The following is a 15,000-nucleotide window of genomic DNA, read 5'->3' on the forward strand; positions in this document are numbered from 1 at the left end:
CGTTAATCGTCACTAAATTGTGAAATTGATTTTTCTCCCTAAATGAAGGAAATAAAGCAACATTATTGGAACCCAACATTAAAAAGCGATACACGTTGAAGCTAAAACGCTTCTTTAAATCAAGTCAAGCTAAACATTCTCCTTGGAATGCCTGACAACCTATCATGTCTAGCTTTGTGGTGTATGTGGATGTACCCTAATTTCACGAGTGAGTTTATATTAAGAGTTTCATAGTGTCTTCTGCGTCTCTCTTTTTTTTTTTTGGATTAGTCCATTCTTCCCTCAAATAGATTATAAAATTTAATGATAAATAAAGTAACAAGTATCATATAACTAGACATTAGTTTCCCTATTCGGATCCAAAGAATGGACCCACACGTCATTTGATAAACGAGAATAGTCATAAGAATTAGCAAGAATGCAATCTTCTTGATATACCAGCTTTGGCATAGAAAAGTATTTTTCCACGAGATATCCCATTCTTGACCCATTTGATTGTCTTTCAACAAGGTCTGATTTCAAAGAATTGTCTATGACAGAAATCGTAAAATCTTTCTTTTGACAATCTGTTAAGTCCCTATCAGAACCAATTGCGTTGGCTTCGTATGATGAAGTGTCAGAGAAAAAAGACCCAGAGTCCAAAGTCCAGGATTTTGTTGCTTCACTTGAGCTAGTTGATTGAATTCGCTGACGAAAACCATTTGTGCGCGTGCACCACTCGTCATGCACCTCAAGCGGAAGTAGGAATGGGACCAAGAATAAAAGGCATGCTCCGAGTGTGGTGAAAGCACCGGCCATGTAGAACGCAGGCTCGTAGCTTTGAGTGATGGGATACATCCAGCCTGTCAAAATGACGCAGTTAAATCATCAGTGTTTGTCGCCATGATTACTGCTTGCCTCATCAGTCATTTACGTCAATGTGGCCCGGGTTCGATTCCCAGACTCGGCGTCATATGTGGGTTGAGTTTGTTGGTTCTCTACTCTGAACCGAGAGGTTTTCTCCGGGTACTCCGGTTTCCCCTCTCTAGAAAAGTCAACATTTGACTGGATTTGCGTTAATTGTTAATTTCATTTTACAGTGTCCCCAATTAGTGCGCCAGCATTAGAACAACTAGACACTTAAATAAAGTTCCTTTCCTTTCCTTTTTCGGTCTCCCCCGGGACTAAAAAAAAACTTAATTCCGGCATCCGCAACGATAAGCGAGAACATAACATAACGGTAGCGCCTAAGAAAAGCGTATTACTATAGAACAAACTGGGCTATAAAGGCATTGGAAAAGTGTCTCTTGGACGCAAGGCGGAAAGTATCTCACCTTCAACACAACCCGTAAGACTAAACCGTTGCTTGGTGGCCTGGAGAAAATTTTCTGCTTTGTACAAAAACGTTCCTTACTTGCTGTGAAATTTTCAAATAACACATATCTATTAATTAGAAACAGATCTTACCAGCTACAGGAGGACCCAACATCATAGGAATACCAGTGAAAAAATACATGACTCCAAATGCCGCTGTCATTTTTTTCTTTCCAGCAATATCGCCAGTGAGAACAGCGATTAAGACAACAAAACATCCCTCATGGAAACCAAATACGATGCAATAAGCCAGCAATGATTTGTAAGTTGTAAGTGTAGGGAGGAGAGTTGTGAGGACACTACAGACCAGGAGGCACAACTGATACAAGTAAATCCGATTGACGCGCGGGTGATCAGCAACACGGCCAAATACAATCTTGCCAACTGTTTGAGACATTGCCATATAGCCAACTAAAACGGCTCCTTTATGTTTGTTGATGCCAAGATCTTGACTATGTCGGACCTGCAGTTGAAAGGGAAGAAGACAGATATATATTTAAAAAAAATGAAGAGACAGCTGAGCCGACCTCTGGGCATACGGTGCTAGCTCTATAGAGACCACGTGCAATGCGCATGCGTTTGCTTAGTATTAGAGACATTTAGATTGGACTATCGGGTCGAAGCAAAAGCATTAGGATTGGAAGGTTGTCCATTTTCAAATTTAATGTTTGTGCAAAGTACGGACGAGACCCACCAGTATTCTCGCGCTCTTTCTACCTCCAAAATACGCCAAAGAAACTTTTAGAGTATTGATTCAAAATCTTTTCGGGTTGAAACTGGCGCAACGATTCCCTACTACACGCAATTAAAAGGACTTTGCATTCAGTTTTGTGACATGCTAGTGAACGATGATGGCGACCGAGAGATCATTTCAGTGAAGCAGTTGCAAAGAATGATAAAAAAACAATCTCGGAAATAAGGAATAAATCCAGCTAAATGTGTTTTTTACATAGAGCCTAAAACCACGGATTCGCTTAAGTTTTTTTGCTTACCAAATGAACGTATGGTATGTAAAACCCAAACAGCACCAATCCAACAACGACAACCCAGATGATATAAGCCTTGTTCTTGAGAAATGAAAAGTCAAAATGTTTCCCTTTGTCTTGATACTCGTCAGCGTTGACAAATTTAATTGGCGCGGGTATCAAGTAGTAAATAAGACCGCTGATCAGTATAAGTAAAGAAGAGGCAGTTAGTATGCGGAGTGCATCACGCCAGTAGTAACTGTCCAATAAGAGATTCAGTGCGGGTGCAAGTGTTATTGTTCCCACTCCCGCTCCAGCAAGACCAATACCATTAGCAAGTACGAGGTTTTTATTGAAATAACTACTAATCACTAGAACGGAAGATACGTAGCACATGCTGGAGCCCAGGCCAAACAGGAAGGAGTACGTGATGTACATATGGAGAATACTGTCCACGAAAGATGATAGTACGAGACCGGTGCCAACCAATATTCCACCAACAGTAGTAACAGCTTTGCAGCCAAACTTCTTGCACAGCGAGCAGCTTAAAGGCGAGAACACGAAAGTGAGGCCAAACGAAATCGAGGCTACCCAAGCTAGAGATGAGAAGAAAACAAAAGGTTAGAAGAGGGCTCTGATTATTATAAAGCTGTCCTTTATTTCTTGATAACATTTTCCATTTAAAATTTAAATTGGTGGAAATCTTAAGCGGGATATCCTAACGTAATGAAGGAGAGTTTGAAATTCTCAGTTGATGAATTCAAGTGCATACACTTGCCTACACAGATTTGTTTTTAACATTAATAATAGTGGATGCAGACAACCGGAATAAGACAACCGGAATAAGAACGCCTGCCTTCCCAGAACATCTGAAATGGAAACGGGCATATCATGACCTCGACCTGGGAACGGCATGATCTTAGGTAGGCATTAGTTTAAAACGCTGTTTGGTGTAAGGTTGAGTTGATATTCACTGAAAAATTATGTTTTTCATTGAATTGCTCGGCCTGCTATTTCCATAACTCTGTAGTGGCAAAAAAAGAACCTTCCTAAATACGTTCCCATAAATTTCCGCAAAAATTGCAATGCTTTGCCTTGTAGTGGGTGAGTTCTTAGCAACTCCATTCAAATAACTTGAAGTAAGGATTTAAAGAAGACATAGTTTGTTGGTTCTCTACTCTGCTCTCTGCAGCTGGGTACTCCGATTTTCCCTTTCCTCAAAAACCAACCTACGATATCAGTAATGTGAGTTGATTTGCTTTGGCTTGTTTTCTGTACAGTGTCGCCAGTTAGAGCGGTTTTCAATTGAGTGTCGAACGTAATTAGCGAATTCGTTTGGTTTTGCATTACTTCACTCGGCGATTGGTTCAAAGTTCTCGCACCACTTTTTCAACCAATCAGAAGCGAAACCGAAGCCAAATCGTGGCTTGCGCGTGCACATTTTCCCGCGCTTTGTGTCGGCTACGTGTTATTTCTTCAAGTTTTGATTACTTTACTGGATTGTCTCCGTCCTTTTTGATTGGCCAAAGTAATTACTTTGGTTTTGGTTTTGGTTTTACGACACTCGATTGAAACTTGCTCTCGTGCTCCAGCGCTAAATACAGTTGAAACTTATTAAATTAAATTAAATTAAATTAAATTAAATTAAATTAAGTGCATCATCATAACAACATGGTTCAAAAACCCAACGGACTGGAGTCAGCCAGCTAATTTAGTGTAGAGTTCTTTTTGGAGACCATCAAAGACAAGCTTGAATGCGACAAGTCCAACACTGCTAACATTGGAACCACACTGTCTCTTTTCATTTTTGCTTTCTCAAGAGACTGGAGCTAGCATTAGCAAATTCTATGGTCTTTTTCATTAGTCTTTAAGTCAGAACCGGTACTTTGTTCTTTTCACTACGCACGAAAACAAACCTGTAGTCGCCTTGCTTTCCCCAAACTCTGTTAACAGATCAAGGTACAAGAGACCGAATACATTGTGTATTCCCACAACAACAAACTGTGTCAGAAATGAGCCGAGAACCACAAACCAACTTAGACCCCCGTCTAAGGTCCCGCGAATTCGAAAACTTTGCTTTTGAAACATTAGTTGTTCTTTGCCTGTTGAAAAAAAAGTTAGCCTCAATGAAATCAGCCGAGAGTAATGTAATTAAATCACTTAGAATAAAACAACGCTACTTCTTTTGAATATTCAGGGGGTCAGAATAGTCGGGTAGTCAGGATGGCTTAGTGGTTATCAACCGCACTTCCCACCTCTGTGACCCAGGTTCAACTCTGGCTCGGGTCGTATGTGGGCTGACTTTCAGTCGATCTCAATCTGACTCCGAGCGTTTTTCTCCGGGTACTCCGGTTTTCCTCCCTCAACAAAATCGACTCTAGATCAGCAACATCCGGGCGGGTAGCCTCGTATAGGGATAACCTCTGGTATCTCTCCCTTTCATTGTATACACCTTATTCCATAATGGCCGCCATTTAAATATTCTTTTGTTTTTATTCAAATTAGCCCTTAATGCCTCGTTCTAAAGCATAAAATTCAAAAGAATATTTTATCTTGAACGAGGCAACAAGGGCCAATTTGTATCCGCATAAATTAGCGGCCATTTTGGAATAAGGTGTATTGAATGAATAAAGTTGGTATCATTATCATCATCATCATCATCATTTGTTCAGTTCCCCCAAAGCAATGTTTTCATACCGAAGGCTCGATTTCGGCTACTCTCTCGAGTTCGGTCTTTGTTCCTCCCGAGAACTCTTCGGGAGAGGAGCGCGGGCTCCTTTCCCGCGCCTAAAAGCTGGTTTTCACTAGCAACGGACTTGGAATCGGAGTCCTTGACGGAGTCGTAAAAGCGCTTATGACCTAGGGAAAAATCAAAGAACCGAGTCGTAAGCGGAGTCATAAGCTCGACGAAATCGGAGTCGGAAGAACCAGAACGTTCCCATTTCCTTCCGACTCCGCTTATGATCCGCTTCTGCTTCCGACTCCGACAATGCAGTTTTCACTGGATCGTAAGCGACGGAGTCATAAGCGGAATCGGTATTTCACTTGATCGTATATCGCTCTGCGATTCTGATTACGACGCCGATTCCCACTCCGACTCCCTTGCTAGTGAAAACCAGTAAACAGTTGCTTCAAATAATAGTATCATTCCAGGTACCGGTTTAAGGCGCGGTTGAAGTCACGCGATAAATCATGGAGAATGCATGGTTAATTTATTAGAATCGCTAATTAAGTTCAGTAATGAGGGCTGCGATTTCCAAGGGAAAGTGCTTAAAATTTAAGTCGTTGTTAGCTAGGCTAGATTAACATAAATATTCCAGAGTAAACGTGGGTGTTTATAACTCCGTACGTAAAAGTCAGGCCACGATAATCGAAAATTACCTTTGTGTTGATGATGGAATTATTGAACTTCAGGGTGATGTTGTACCAAACTACGCCTAGTTCTCAGATCTCCTGCACTCTGTGAACCAAGCTAGGAGAAAATACGATTGTCAGAATATTGCAATGCTTTATCTCAGTGAAAATAGTTAATTATGAATCTGCGGCTATTAAAATGGAACTGGAAGCGATTAAACCTGACACCTAATTCAGTAACCGAGAAGACAGACGACAGGATAGAATTATTCAAATGATTGTCTGAATTAAAACTTGGGAATTCATAAGACGTGCGCGATGCTCAGGCCGGTAATTTTTAGCCTTCCGCATAAAAGGAAAGAAAATACACATCGAGGGCTAGGAGTCATATGACCGGGAGCTTAGTCTGGTTTCAGTGAAACAAAGCAATTTGGAATTCAGATTTCTTATCTTCTTTCCCCTGAACTGCTACTGACAACTGTTCGGACAAAATTTTTCGAGACTCTATTATCTTGATAAGCTATTTTTCCGATCCTTATTTTCTATTGGGATAGAAATTGGTTAAACTCCATTTTCCCAGTACATTTTGCCGTTAATCATGAATCATAAAAATTACAATTTCCTCGATTGTGATTGGTTTTAAAAACTCCTATTTTCCACTTATTTACTTGCCCAGTTGTTATCGAACAGTTCAATAAGCCAATCACCTTCAAAGTTGCAGTTTAAGTCAACCAATGGCATTCAAAGTTAGGCTTAGCCAACCTCGTTCTCAGGGTCTCCTCATCGACAAAGAGACCTGGGAACGAGGTTGAAGCTTAGCCACAAGTTGCTCGAAAACTGTTCGGCAACTTTTGAGATTTTCGGAAGCTTTAAAAATTCTCGGAAACTTTTGGTTTTTTTAGCTTTTTTAAGATTATTTTGACTGCTTTCGCGACAGCTTTTGGCATTCGAAAGAAAAGTCAGCTAAATTCAACTGAGCGTTTGTACCCCCAGACTGGCCGATGTCAATTACCAATAGTGGCCGGCTTTGTGTTGCATGCCTGTCCATGAGATCACCGGTATTACATGGCACGTCTTTAACATTGTCCAGCTTGGAAGAATCTGCAGATGGAGGCCCGATTAATCTTATTGCGGAAGATAGAAGGCTGGGGCCAAATCTCGCTACCCCCGAAAAAGCCAATAGTGGCCGGCTTTGTGTTGCATGCCTGTCCATGAGATCACCGGTATTACATGGCACGTCTTTAACATTGTCCAGCTTGGAAGAATCTGCAGATGGAGGCCCGATTAATCTTATTGCGGAAGATAGAAGGCTGGGGCCAAATCTCGCTACCCCCGAAAAAGCTAACTGAAGTAGTTAGAGTAAGAAAAATTTAGACAAATCCGGCCGTTAAAAATGATTAATTGGTAAGAGAACTTCGTATCGTCGAATTCGGTCTGTAATCATATTCGTGATAAACAAATCGGACTCCCGCAATTTTGCTATCAGTCGTATGATTACAGACCGAATTGGACTCCACTGAGTCCTATTACCATTACATGAACCCGGGAGGCAAGCGCCCTAACCACTAAGCCGCCGCTCTGTCATTTTTTTTTTCTCATTTGTGTGCAAGAATGCCTTTGACACTAACCCTCAAGAATTCGATTAAAAGAAAATAATCGAATGGGCAAATTAACTGGAACACTGTCTCGAAGTCCCGAAGTCACTGGCCCGGGAATGAAAGATATCCCTAGTGTGCGTATACTTTCTTCGGTGACGTCTCGGGGATTCTCGGCAAAAACCCGAGTGCTGTTTGCACGAGTCAAACTAATGACCTGCCGATTCCGGTCGGATGCTCCACCATTGAGCTACATGAAAATAAAAGGAGCTTTATTCATTGATTAAAATAAAACACATGCTACGATAGCAAAAGAACAAGAATTTTTCCATTGAAGTTACTTTCGCCTTACTGCCAGGACTAAAATTGTCCAAGTTGTGCACTCTTCCTGAGTATAGCTACGTTTCCGAGTATTTCCAAGTCACCATCGAACAAAAAATACACTTTTCTTTATTTATTCAACCGGCTCTACGTTATCATCGCTACGTATTCACCGGCATCGCAGAGGTGTGTTGAAGCCGCTTGAAATTTTCAGGTCTCAAAATGAGACAATTGCCTAAATTGTCCTGATAAGTGCGAAGATCACCGCGATCAGTCAGTTCGTCAAAAAATCCGCGGCACTTCAAAATACACTGAATCCGATATGAATAGTATGCCTACGTCGGGGCCTACGTCGAACGCATTACAGAAAATTAACGCTTCATGGGAATTAAGGTATTGAAAATGAACGCAACTTTAATGTAAAAGGACTTTCGAATAAAGAAAATTAAGGCGAAAGAGGAGGTAGAATTTCACAAAAAAGGAAATTAACGCAATTAAGACACAGTTGGTGCACGGTGGTGACTACTGGAACAAATTTATTCAACGCTGGCTGGATCCATGTAAACAGCCCCAAAGTCACTGAACAAAACTGAGCCCTCTGGTCAACAAAACAGTCCTCAAAATTGTATTTAATGTAGGGGTTAACGGAAAGAAGGAAAGCTTGGACCTTATTTTATGTTTTTTAGGGGTCATGAATGCCTGAAAAGGTTTCAAAATAAGGGTATTTAAGAAAATTAACCCTGAACTTAATTAACGTCGCGGAAAATAACGATCAACATAATTAGCGCGACTTAACGCGAACTTTAACGATTCCCGAGTCATAACCAAGATAGAACAGATAGCGCTGCTTTCGAAAACAGTGTAGGAAACAGCAAAGGAGCAAATCGTTCATCTCAGTACTTGGAAACAATTAAGGAGTTGAAATAATAAATGAAAATCACGGTCTCTGTCATCGGTTGCAGTTTTGACAGTCATTAATCCGACAGTCCACTAAGGTCGAGTCTTAATTAAGTTATATGAAGAAATGTATGGCAACTTTCCGCACTAGATTTTATTACTATCCAGCTCGCGTGCGGTAGATGTTGTTGTTGCAGCGAAACACGTTTCAGACGCCATATTGGAAGCGCCTTAGATAGGTCCTTCCGCGTCCCAGATCCCACCCGTCCAATATGGCGACCGAAATACAAATTACCGCCTGCAAAGCAGGTTACTTTATTACAAAACACTTTAAGGGTCTGACTCAAATTGCTTTGCCGTTTCAAATGCTGTCTGAAGCGGACGTCAAACTGCAACTAGGCCTTGGCTTCGTTTTTTACCAGTTGCCTTTCGTGTTCATTTTCTCAACCAGTGCAATTTGATTATGTTACTAAGGGCGCGTTCGATTGACCGTATTCCAGAATATAGGAATACATGGAATAGAAGTTAGAAATCCTTCGTTTTTGCGGAGATTCACATTAGTATTGTCAAATATATGCTAAAATGCTATTTAAAACATATCTTTATTATCCTTGTTGCTGCAAAACGCCACACACAGTGTTCTAAATCATCACTCCACGTATTCTTTTTCCGGAATGGGGTCAATCGAACGCACCCTAATTCTGGACTTCTTGAAAACACAGCCATTGAAGCTGTCATGTGTTTTGATCCAAGGAATAATTATCACCTATTTTAATCCGTTTCCGCAGTCGAATGAGCTTTCAAGCTTTCCAGTGAAAAGAAATACATAACTTCACGCGATCCTACCAATGTTCAGGACAAAAATTTTTTTTGAAGGCGCTACAACTAAAATCGCCGATGTAGGACGAAGATTTAACCGACTCCGTGCAAAATACGCCACAACTTGGATTTTTGGGTTTGGGACGATATCATATGATTGTTTCGGGCCGCATTTGCGTTATTTTAAGGACAACATCCGCGAGCATTGGTAGATGTCGAATGATCTTCTATAAAAGTGCCGCTGATACATTATCCTTGTCAGTGCATTTTTTAATCAAATTTGCGGTTTGAATAACAAACTGAAATAAATGTATCTATCGCAGATCAAAAAGAGACGATAAAATTGTCAGGAGTTAACACGAACTGTCAGGCTAACTTGAAATGTCAACTCACCCCAGAGGGTGCTGAAACAGCTACCGGAACCGGCATTGTCAGTTTTTATAGTTACACCATACTGTGGGGGCTTGTCCTTATCAGAAAATAGAAGGTTACGACAGGAAAAAAAGGAAAAGAAAATATCCGCACTATACAGGTCGGAAATATGCACACTTAAGCAATAAAGGCAAGAATAACAAATTCTTCAGCTTTTCTAAAGGAGGAACAACTAATATATATGGCCGTTTATTGAAAACACCCTAGGCAAGGACGAAGCTCAGAATTTCTCTTAGAATACAAGCTATTTTACATGTCGTTAGGAAAAATGACGTGATGTTTTTCACTGGCGCTAAAGGGCCGCTGTATGAAATTTTTTTGTGTACGAGAAAGTACTAATAGCGATTTGTGGCATTTAATAATTGAAGTCTTGGCCAAAATACGAGGCATCGTTGATTGGGCACTGCATTGCTTTTGAGCCTTATTTTACTGTTAAATAATGATTTTTGTGGAGCCGTTCATACAATGTTAGCTTTTTTTTTTTTTCGATTTTCCGTCTCACAGGGCCTCTGTCGTCACAAGGTCAGAATTAATAGCCTCGGGGATAAATGTGTTGCGAAATAATGAAAGGAACAAGCTCACATTTATTTCTCCCCCTACTGACGTGGAATTCTACTTCATCAAAATTCCTTTAGAATCGACTTTGTTTTTCCTTTGCAGGGAACGTAAGGAGTTGTTCGCGAACTGGCAAATATGGATTTCTTGATTTCCTGTTTTATGAAAACGTTAACCAACTTTAACGTTAGTTACCAAGATAAGGCGAACGAGGTTGGAGGTCAAGTATATATTTTCTGGTTTTTAAGTATTTTCTTTCAAACCACACGTTCATTATACCACGGATTATCTCCACTCACACGTACAAAGTTGGTTAAATTGTATCCGGAAAACATATCATTGAAACCCTCGTTTAGTGAGAATTTCCAGAATATTGAAATTTCACCGAGAATGTATCTCTTTGAAGAGTTGATAATTGCCGGACTTTGATCTATGTAGTAGGAATGCAGACTTTCCCGATTGGTCCGTCTATGCCTCTGTCCAGAAGTAATACTGTATCAAGCGAGGATGATTGCATAATTTTGCTCAAAAATTTGCCATACACGTGACTAAAAACGTGGATACAATTGTTTTTTCCTAAGGATGGTCATCCAATCACAAACCATCAGCCTTCAGTTTCAGAGACGGAAACCCGCCTTTCTCCCAACGAAAACTAAATGCATTTTTCTACTTATTTAGCCAACTAAAACTTGGGAGTGTGATGGTGATTTTGGAAGGGTTTGGCCTAAAGTTGATTGCTCTAAATTGCAAAAGGCCACATTCGTATTGTCACGGTTGCACTGGCGAGGCTGATGCGGGGAAATCTCTGCAGATGCAAATTATTTCGCCCGCATTAGCCTTCATCTCATAAGGTCTATTGGTACGACCTACAGTCCAACGAGATTTACTTAATTGTTTCAGCATCTTGTACAACATTTAAGTTCTGCAGCCCGTTTAAGCGGCAAGCGAGATAGTCTACTGACTAAGCATGTGGAAAAGATATTACTTCGAAAATCCGGGATCGGAAACCGTATTTAAATAGCAACACGCCCTGGGGCAAGAACAACACTCTACTGCGTTTCCTTTCTGTGATCAGCTGCTGCGGGACAATTAAGGTTTACTCCGGCATCACCCAGTTTGAGTGTCTCTAAGAAAAATTGCGAGACTTCCAACAGGGGTTTACCCTACGTGAGGCGGGGTTTGCCCAGACTCTAACCCAGTGGTATACCAGCTTGAGAATTGCGCAGTTTTGAAACAAGAGGACCAAGATCCGTATCACCGCACTTTGCTGCAAAATCAGAAAGTCTGAAGACCGAAACAAATTGCTCCCATTGACTGACATTTGTTAGCTCTTCAACTGATGTTTATGTTACGCTTTTCAAAGCTGTTTAGGTTAGTAGATCCGGTCTTTTGAAAACACTTTGAGAGAAAGAAATGTTTTTGCGAAGTACTGAACTATTTTTTGACTATTATTTTGGAAACAAGGAGTTTACCTAGAGAGATCAATGAAACATTCAGGATGTGTTTGTCATTTGCGAGTCAAAGAATACATTGCTTGGTGAATTAGCAAGGACGAACTTGCGATTTCAAAAGATTGAAAATTCAAATTATTATTTCATTGTCATTCTAAAACGTTTTCATACCGAGAGAAAGTGGGCTCTCTTGTGATGTCTAAACGCATCCAGCATTCCAGATGTTTTTTTCAGGAGATTAAAAGTGGTCTTAGTTCATTCAACTGACCGCTAGATGTATCATCTCAAATTACAAAAAGAGGCCTTTGTTGACCGCACGATCGGACAATTATTTATTGCTAGAGTTTTGCTAAGCTCGCGTCAACTTTTCCAAATCCAGAATAGAGGAGAAGAAATAGGATAAGTTTACTAAAAGGGTGACAATTTTAACCTTGTGGTCGCAAATATCCCAATATGCATACTTGCAGGAGGCTTCCAACACTGCATATATACATATGCAAGTACCACGTCCGAACCGGTTCATTTTTTGTGTGAGGTCTGCATGCATTACGCGCGATTAATTTTGAACTGACTGACTTTTTCGAACGCTGATTTCGAATCGTTTCTGCTATCTAGCTAGAACTTAAAATTACACTCAAAATTCTTACCGGGTTTGGTTGCCTTGAAGTCCAGCAAAGGCCGACCCGCATCCGAGGTAATAAAAGCGGATATTGATCATCTTGTAACCCAGGGGATGTTGCGGGCAAAATTTCCTCCAAGCCGGTATGACCTGCTTGTCCAGTCACTTGGCTGACAGGATATGTTCCCCTTGGGGGTACCTTACTCTATACTCTTAGTGGTACTTCTGTTTAAGTTTCCCCAAAATGTTCCTTCTCGTTCACTTTACTTCGTTTCTGTTCATTCCTTGTCTAAGCAAAGAATTTTTTTCAAAGAAACGAACTTAAACAAATAAGATGAAATGAGATACGTCGTTTTCGATTTCTCGATGTTGGTGATCGCCTTCCGTGATATTTACCCACTGCACGTGTATCTTAAGACCGGATGAAATCAGTTCAGAAATGTGGCGTTTTCGTATTTTCAAACTGAGAGAAATATAGTATACACGAAATTTCACAAGAAGCCGAGTAAAACAAGTAAACGCCAGTTTCATGGGGGCGATCATGTTTTTTTCCCGCGACAGAATTCCGTTAAGTGCTAACAGAATGCATCTGAGTGACCCTCTGAGTGACCTTTAGACGAAGGAAATCGATAACCTTTCAGTTACGCGACCCTCTGTGAACGCGAGAGAGGAAGGGGTAGCCGAAGGAAGGTTCGAGATTGAACAATTGAGTGTAAAAGCCGATTCGATCGCTAGTGAGGACTATACAAGAAAGTCGAAGAAAATAAAGTATGTAGCTTACAAGAATAAAAGTAAACAAAAACATCAATACAGTCTACAAGCTAGAAAACTTTTCTTAAAGAAAAATAAACTTCAGGATGAAGGAGAAGCGGGCCTTATTGCATAAAGACCGCTTGGTATGAAGATCGAGAAGAACTAGGAGGACGGGAAATAGAAAAATAGGAGGAATGAAGAGGAATGTCGGAGAACACGCATGGCGGGGAAGAAAAACATTTACAAACGGTGGGAAAACCAAGCTCTTCGCTCCTAAATTCTGAAAAGCCTTCAGTCGTCAAATGGTTTTACGTTTCTTTGAAAAGGAGAAGCCCACTCCCTCATATGGGCTATCTAGGTATGTGAGGTCCCAAAGGGTATGGTTTTTTAGCCGTTTCGGTCTGAAATAGCACAGGGTATCGATTTTGACCATTTTGGTCTGAAATAGGGTATGGTTTATGCACTCATCAAGTCTAGAATTGGGTATGTTTTTTTAGAAGAAGCTACTTCTTCATCATTAGGCGATAAGACCATCAACAAAGCCCTTCTCGAATTAAGCCAACCGTGTAATAGCTGAAATAGGTCTGAAATAGGGTATCAAATTTTTGGTCAGGTCTTAAATAGGGTTGGGAAAATCGCAGATTTTGGTCTGAAATAGGGTAAGGGTTTCACAAAGCAGGCCGAACAACCCCACCCAATCTTTCTGGGAGTAACCCCGGCCTCGCGGCGCAGAAAAAGGAATCGAAAAGTTGAACCCAAAACATAAGGAACGGAAGATGTCTTCACTATTTGTTTCCATTACATTTACATTTTTTGATTGATCAATGTTTTAAACAGAATGCTCGACTTACTGGTAAATTGCAATATAGACTACTTTCATAAATGGCGGCTGATTTATCTTCCATTTTTTTGTCAATCAGACTTTCCGGCCTCATTTTGGTTCATATTTCATTTGAGTTTTGCCTATTGCAGCGAGACCAGAAAAGGCAATATTTGGCGGGAAAGAAAGAAAGAAAATCGGCGGAATTATAGGAATTGTAGGCTACTCCGAGCTCCGGCTGACACCCTGTGATACCGTGTATTCATTGACCAATTGAACCCCCAGACACACAAGGAACGAGGTAATAAGCTGCTAGCCATCCCCCTCTAAGGATTTTCTTGTTACGATTCTTAAACAGGAGTTCTGATTTAAGAAGCTTAACACGGGAGAATCATGGCAGCTGTTCCTCTAGAGTTCAGAGAAGTTCAATGACAGTAACCACAAAATAAATTCCGGACTGAAAGTCAAGGGTATATTGACGCACGATTACAAAGTTAAGCCTTTTTAGAAGACAGAGAATAACAACAAATTAAAGTACTTATATTACATGAAATCACATCACGTTTCACTATACAGTTTTGTAAAAAGACTGTTTAATCTAAAAAAAATAAAGTTTGGTCGGCATAAAATGCCGATTTAAAGACGAAAAAGTTATTTCTGTTAAAAAGATCCGCCATCACCATCATTTCGACGTAACCCAAAACTTTTGTAACAACTTGTGGATTACATAACCGGCTATTTATTAAACAGGGAGGGGAGTGGAGCCTCATCCACCCACTCGTTGTATGACGATGGAGGTGACAGTTGAAATTGTAAGTCCGCGATTAACTAGGATTTCACTTCGTTTTAGTCGAACCACAGATTAAAAAATAATTATTATCCCACTATTACACCATTTTACCATATTTTGTCAAGAGAACGCGCAAAATATGAGACGGTAATACTCTGTAGTGTCACGGTTTGACCGGTTTACAACAGAGCAAATACGGACGGAACGGGAGTTTTTCAATTAAAGAAGTTGTATTCAACACGATGCAAAACCTGAGAATTTAGCTTGTCATCGGTT

The 15,000-nt window shown here is 40.5% G+C and overlaps 1 protein-coding gene across 1 annotated transcript in view; it reads right to left on the reverse strand.

Moving 5' to 3' along the window:
* The window catches only part of LOC138021330 (monocarboxylate transporter 13-like), a 13,765-nt gene extending 1,237 nt beyond the window's left edge, over positions 1-12,528 (reverse strand). Inside the window, exons 1-6 of the mRNA XM_068868175.1 lie at positions 12,390-12,528; positions 5,700-5,790; positions 4,235-4,420; positions 2,346-2,914; positions 1,447-1,816; positions 1-842 (exon numbers count right to left, since the gene is read on the reverse strand). The exon at positions 1-842 is cut by the window's left edge and continues 1,237 nt beyond it. Coding sequence (XP_068724276.1) covers positions 334-842; positions 1,447-1,816; positions 2,346-2,914; positions 4,235-4,406 — 1,620 coding nt within the window. The 5' untranslated portion in view covers positions 4,407-4,420; positions 5,700-5,790; positions 12,390-12,528 and the 3' untranslated portion in view covers positions 1-333. The remainder of the gene's footprint in view (positions 843-1,446; positions 1,817-2,345; positions 2,915-4,234; positions 4,421-5,699; positions 5,791-12,389) is intronic.
* Between the last annotated feature and the right edge of the window lie 2,472 nt (positions 12,529-15,000).

This window comes from Montipora capricornis, chromosome 10 (assembly GCF_036669925.1).
Source record: "Montipora capricornis isolate CH-2021 chromosome 10, ASM3666992v2, whole genome shotgun sequence".
NCBI lineage: Eukaryota > Metazoa > Cnidaria > Anthozoa > Scleractinia > Acroporidae > Montipora > Montipora capricornis.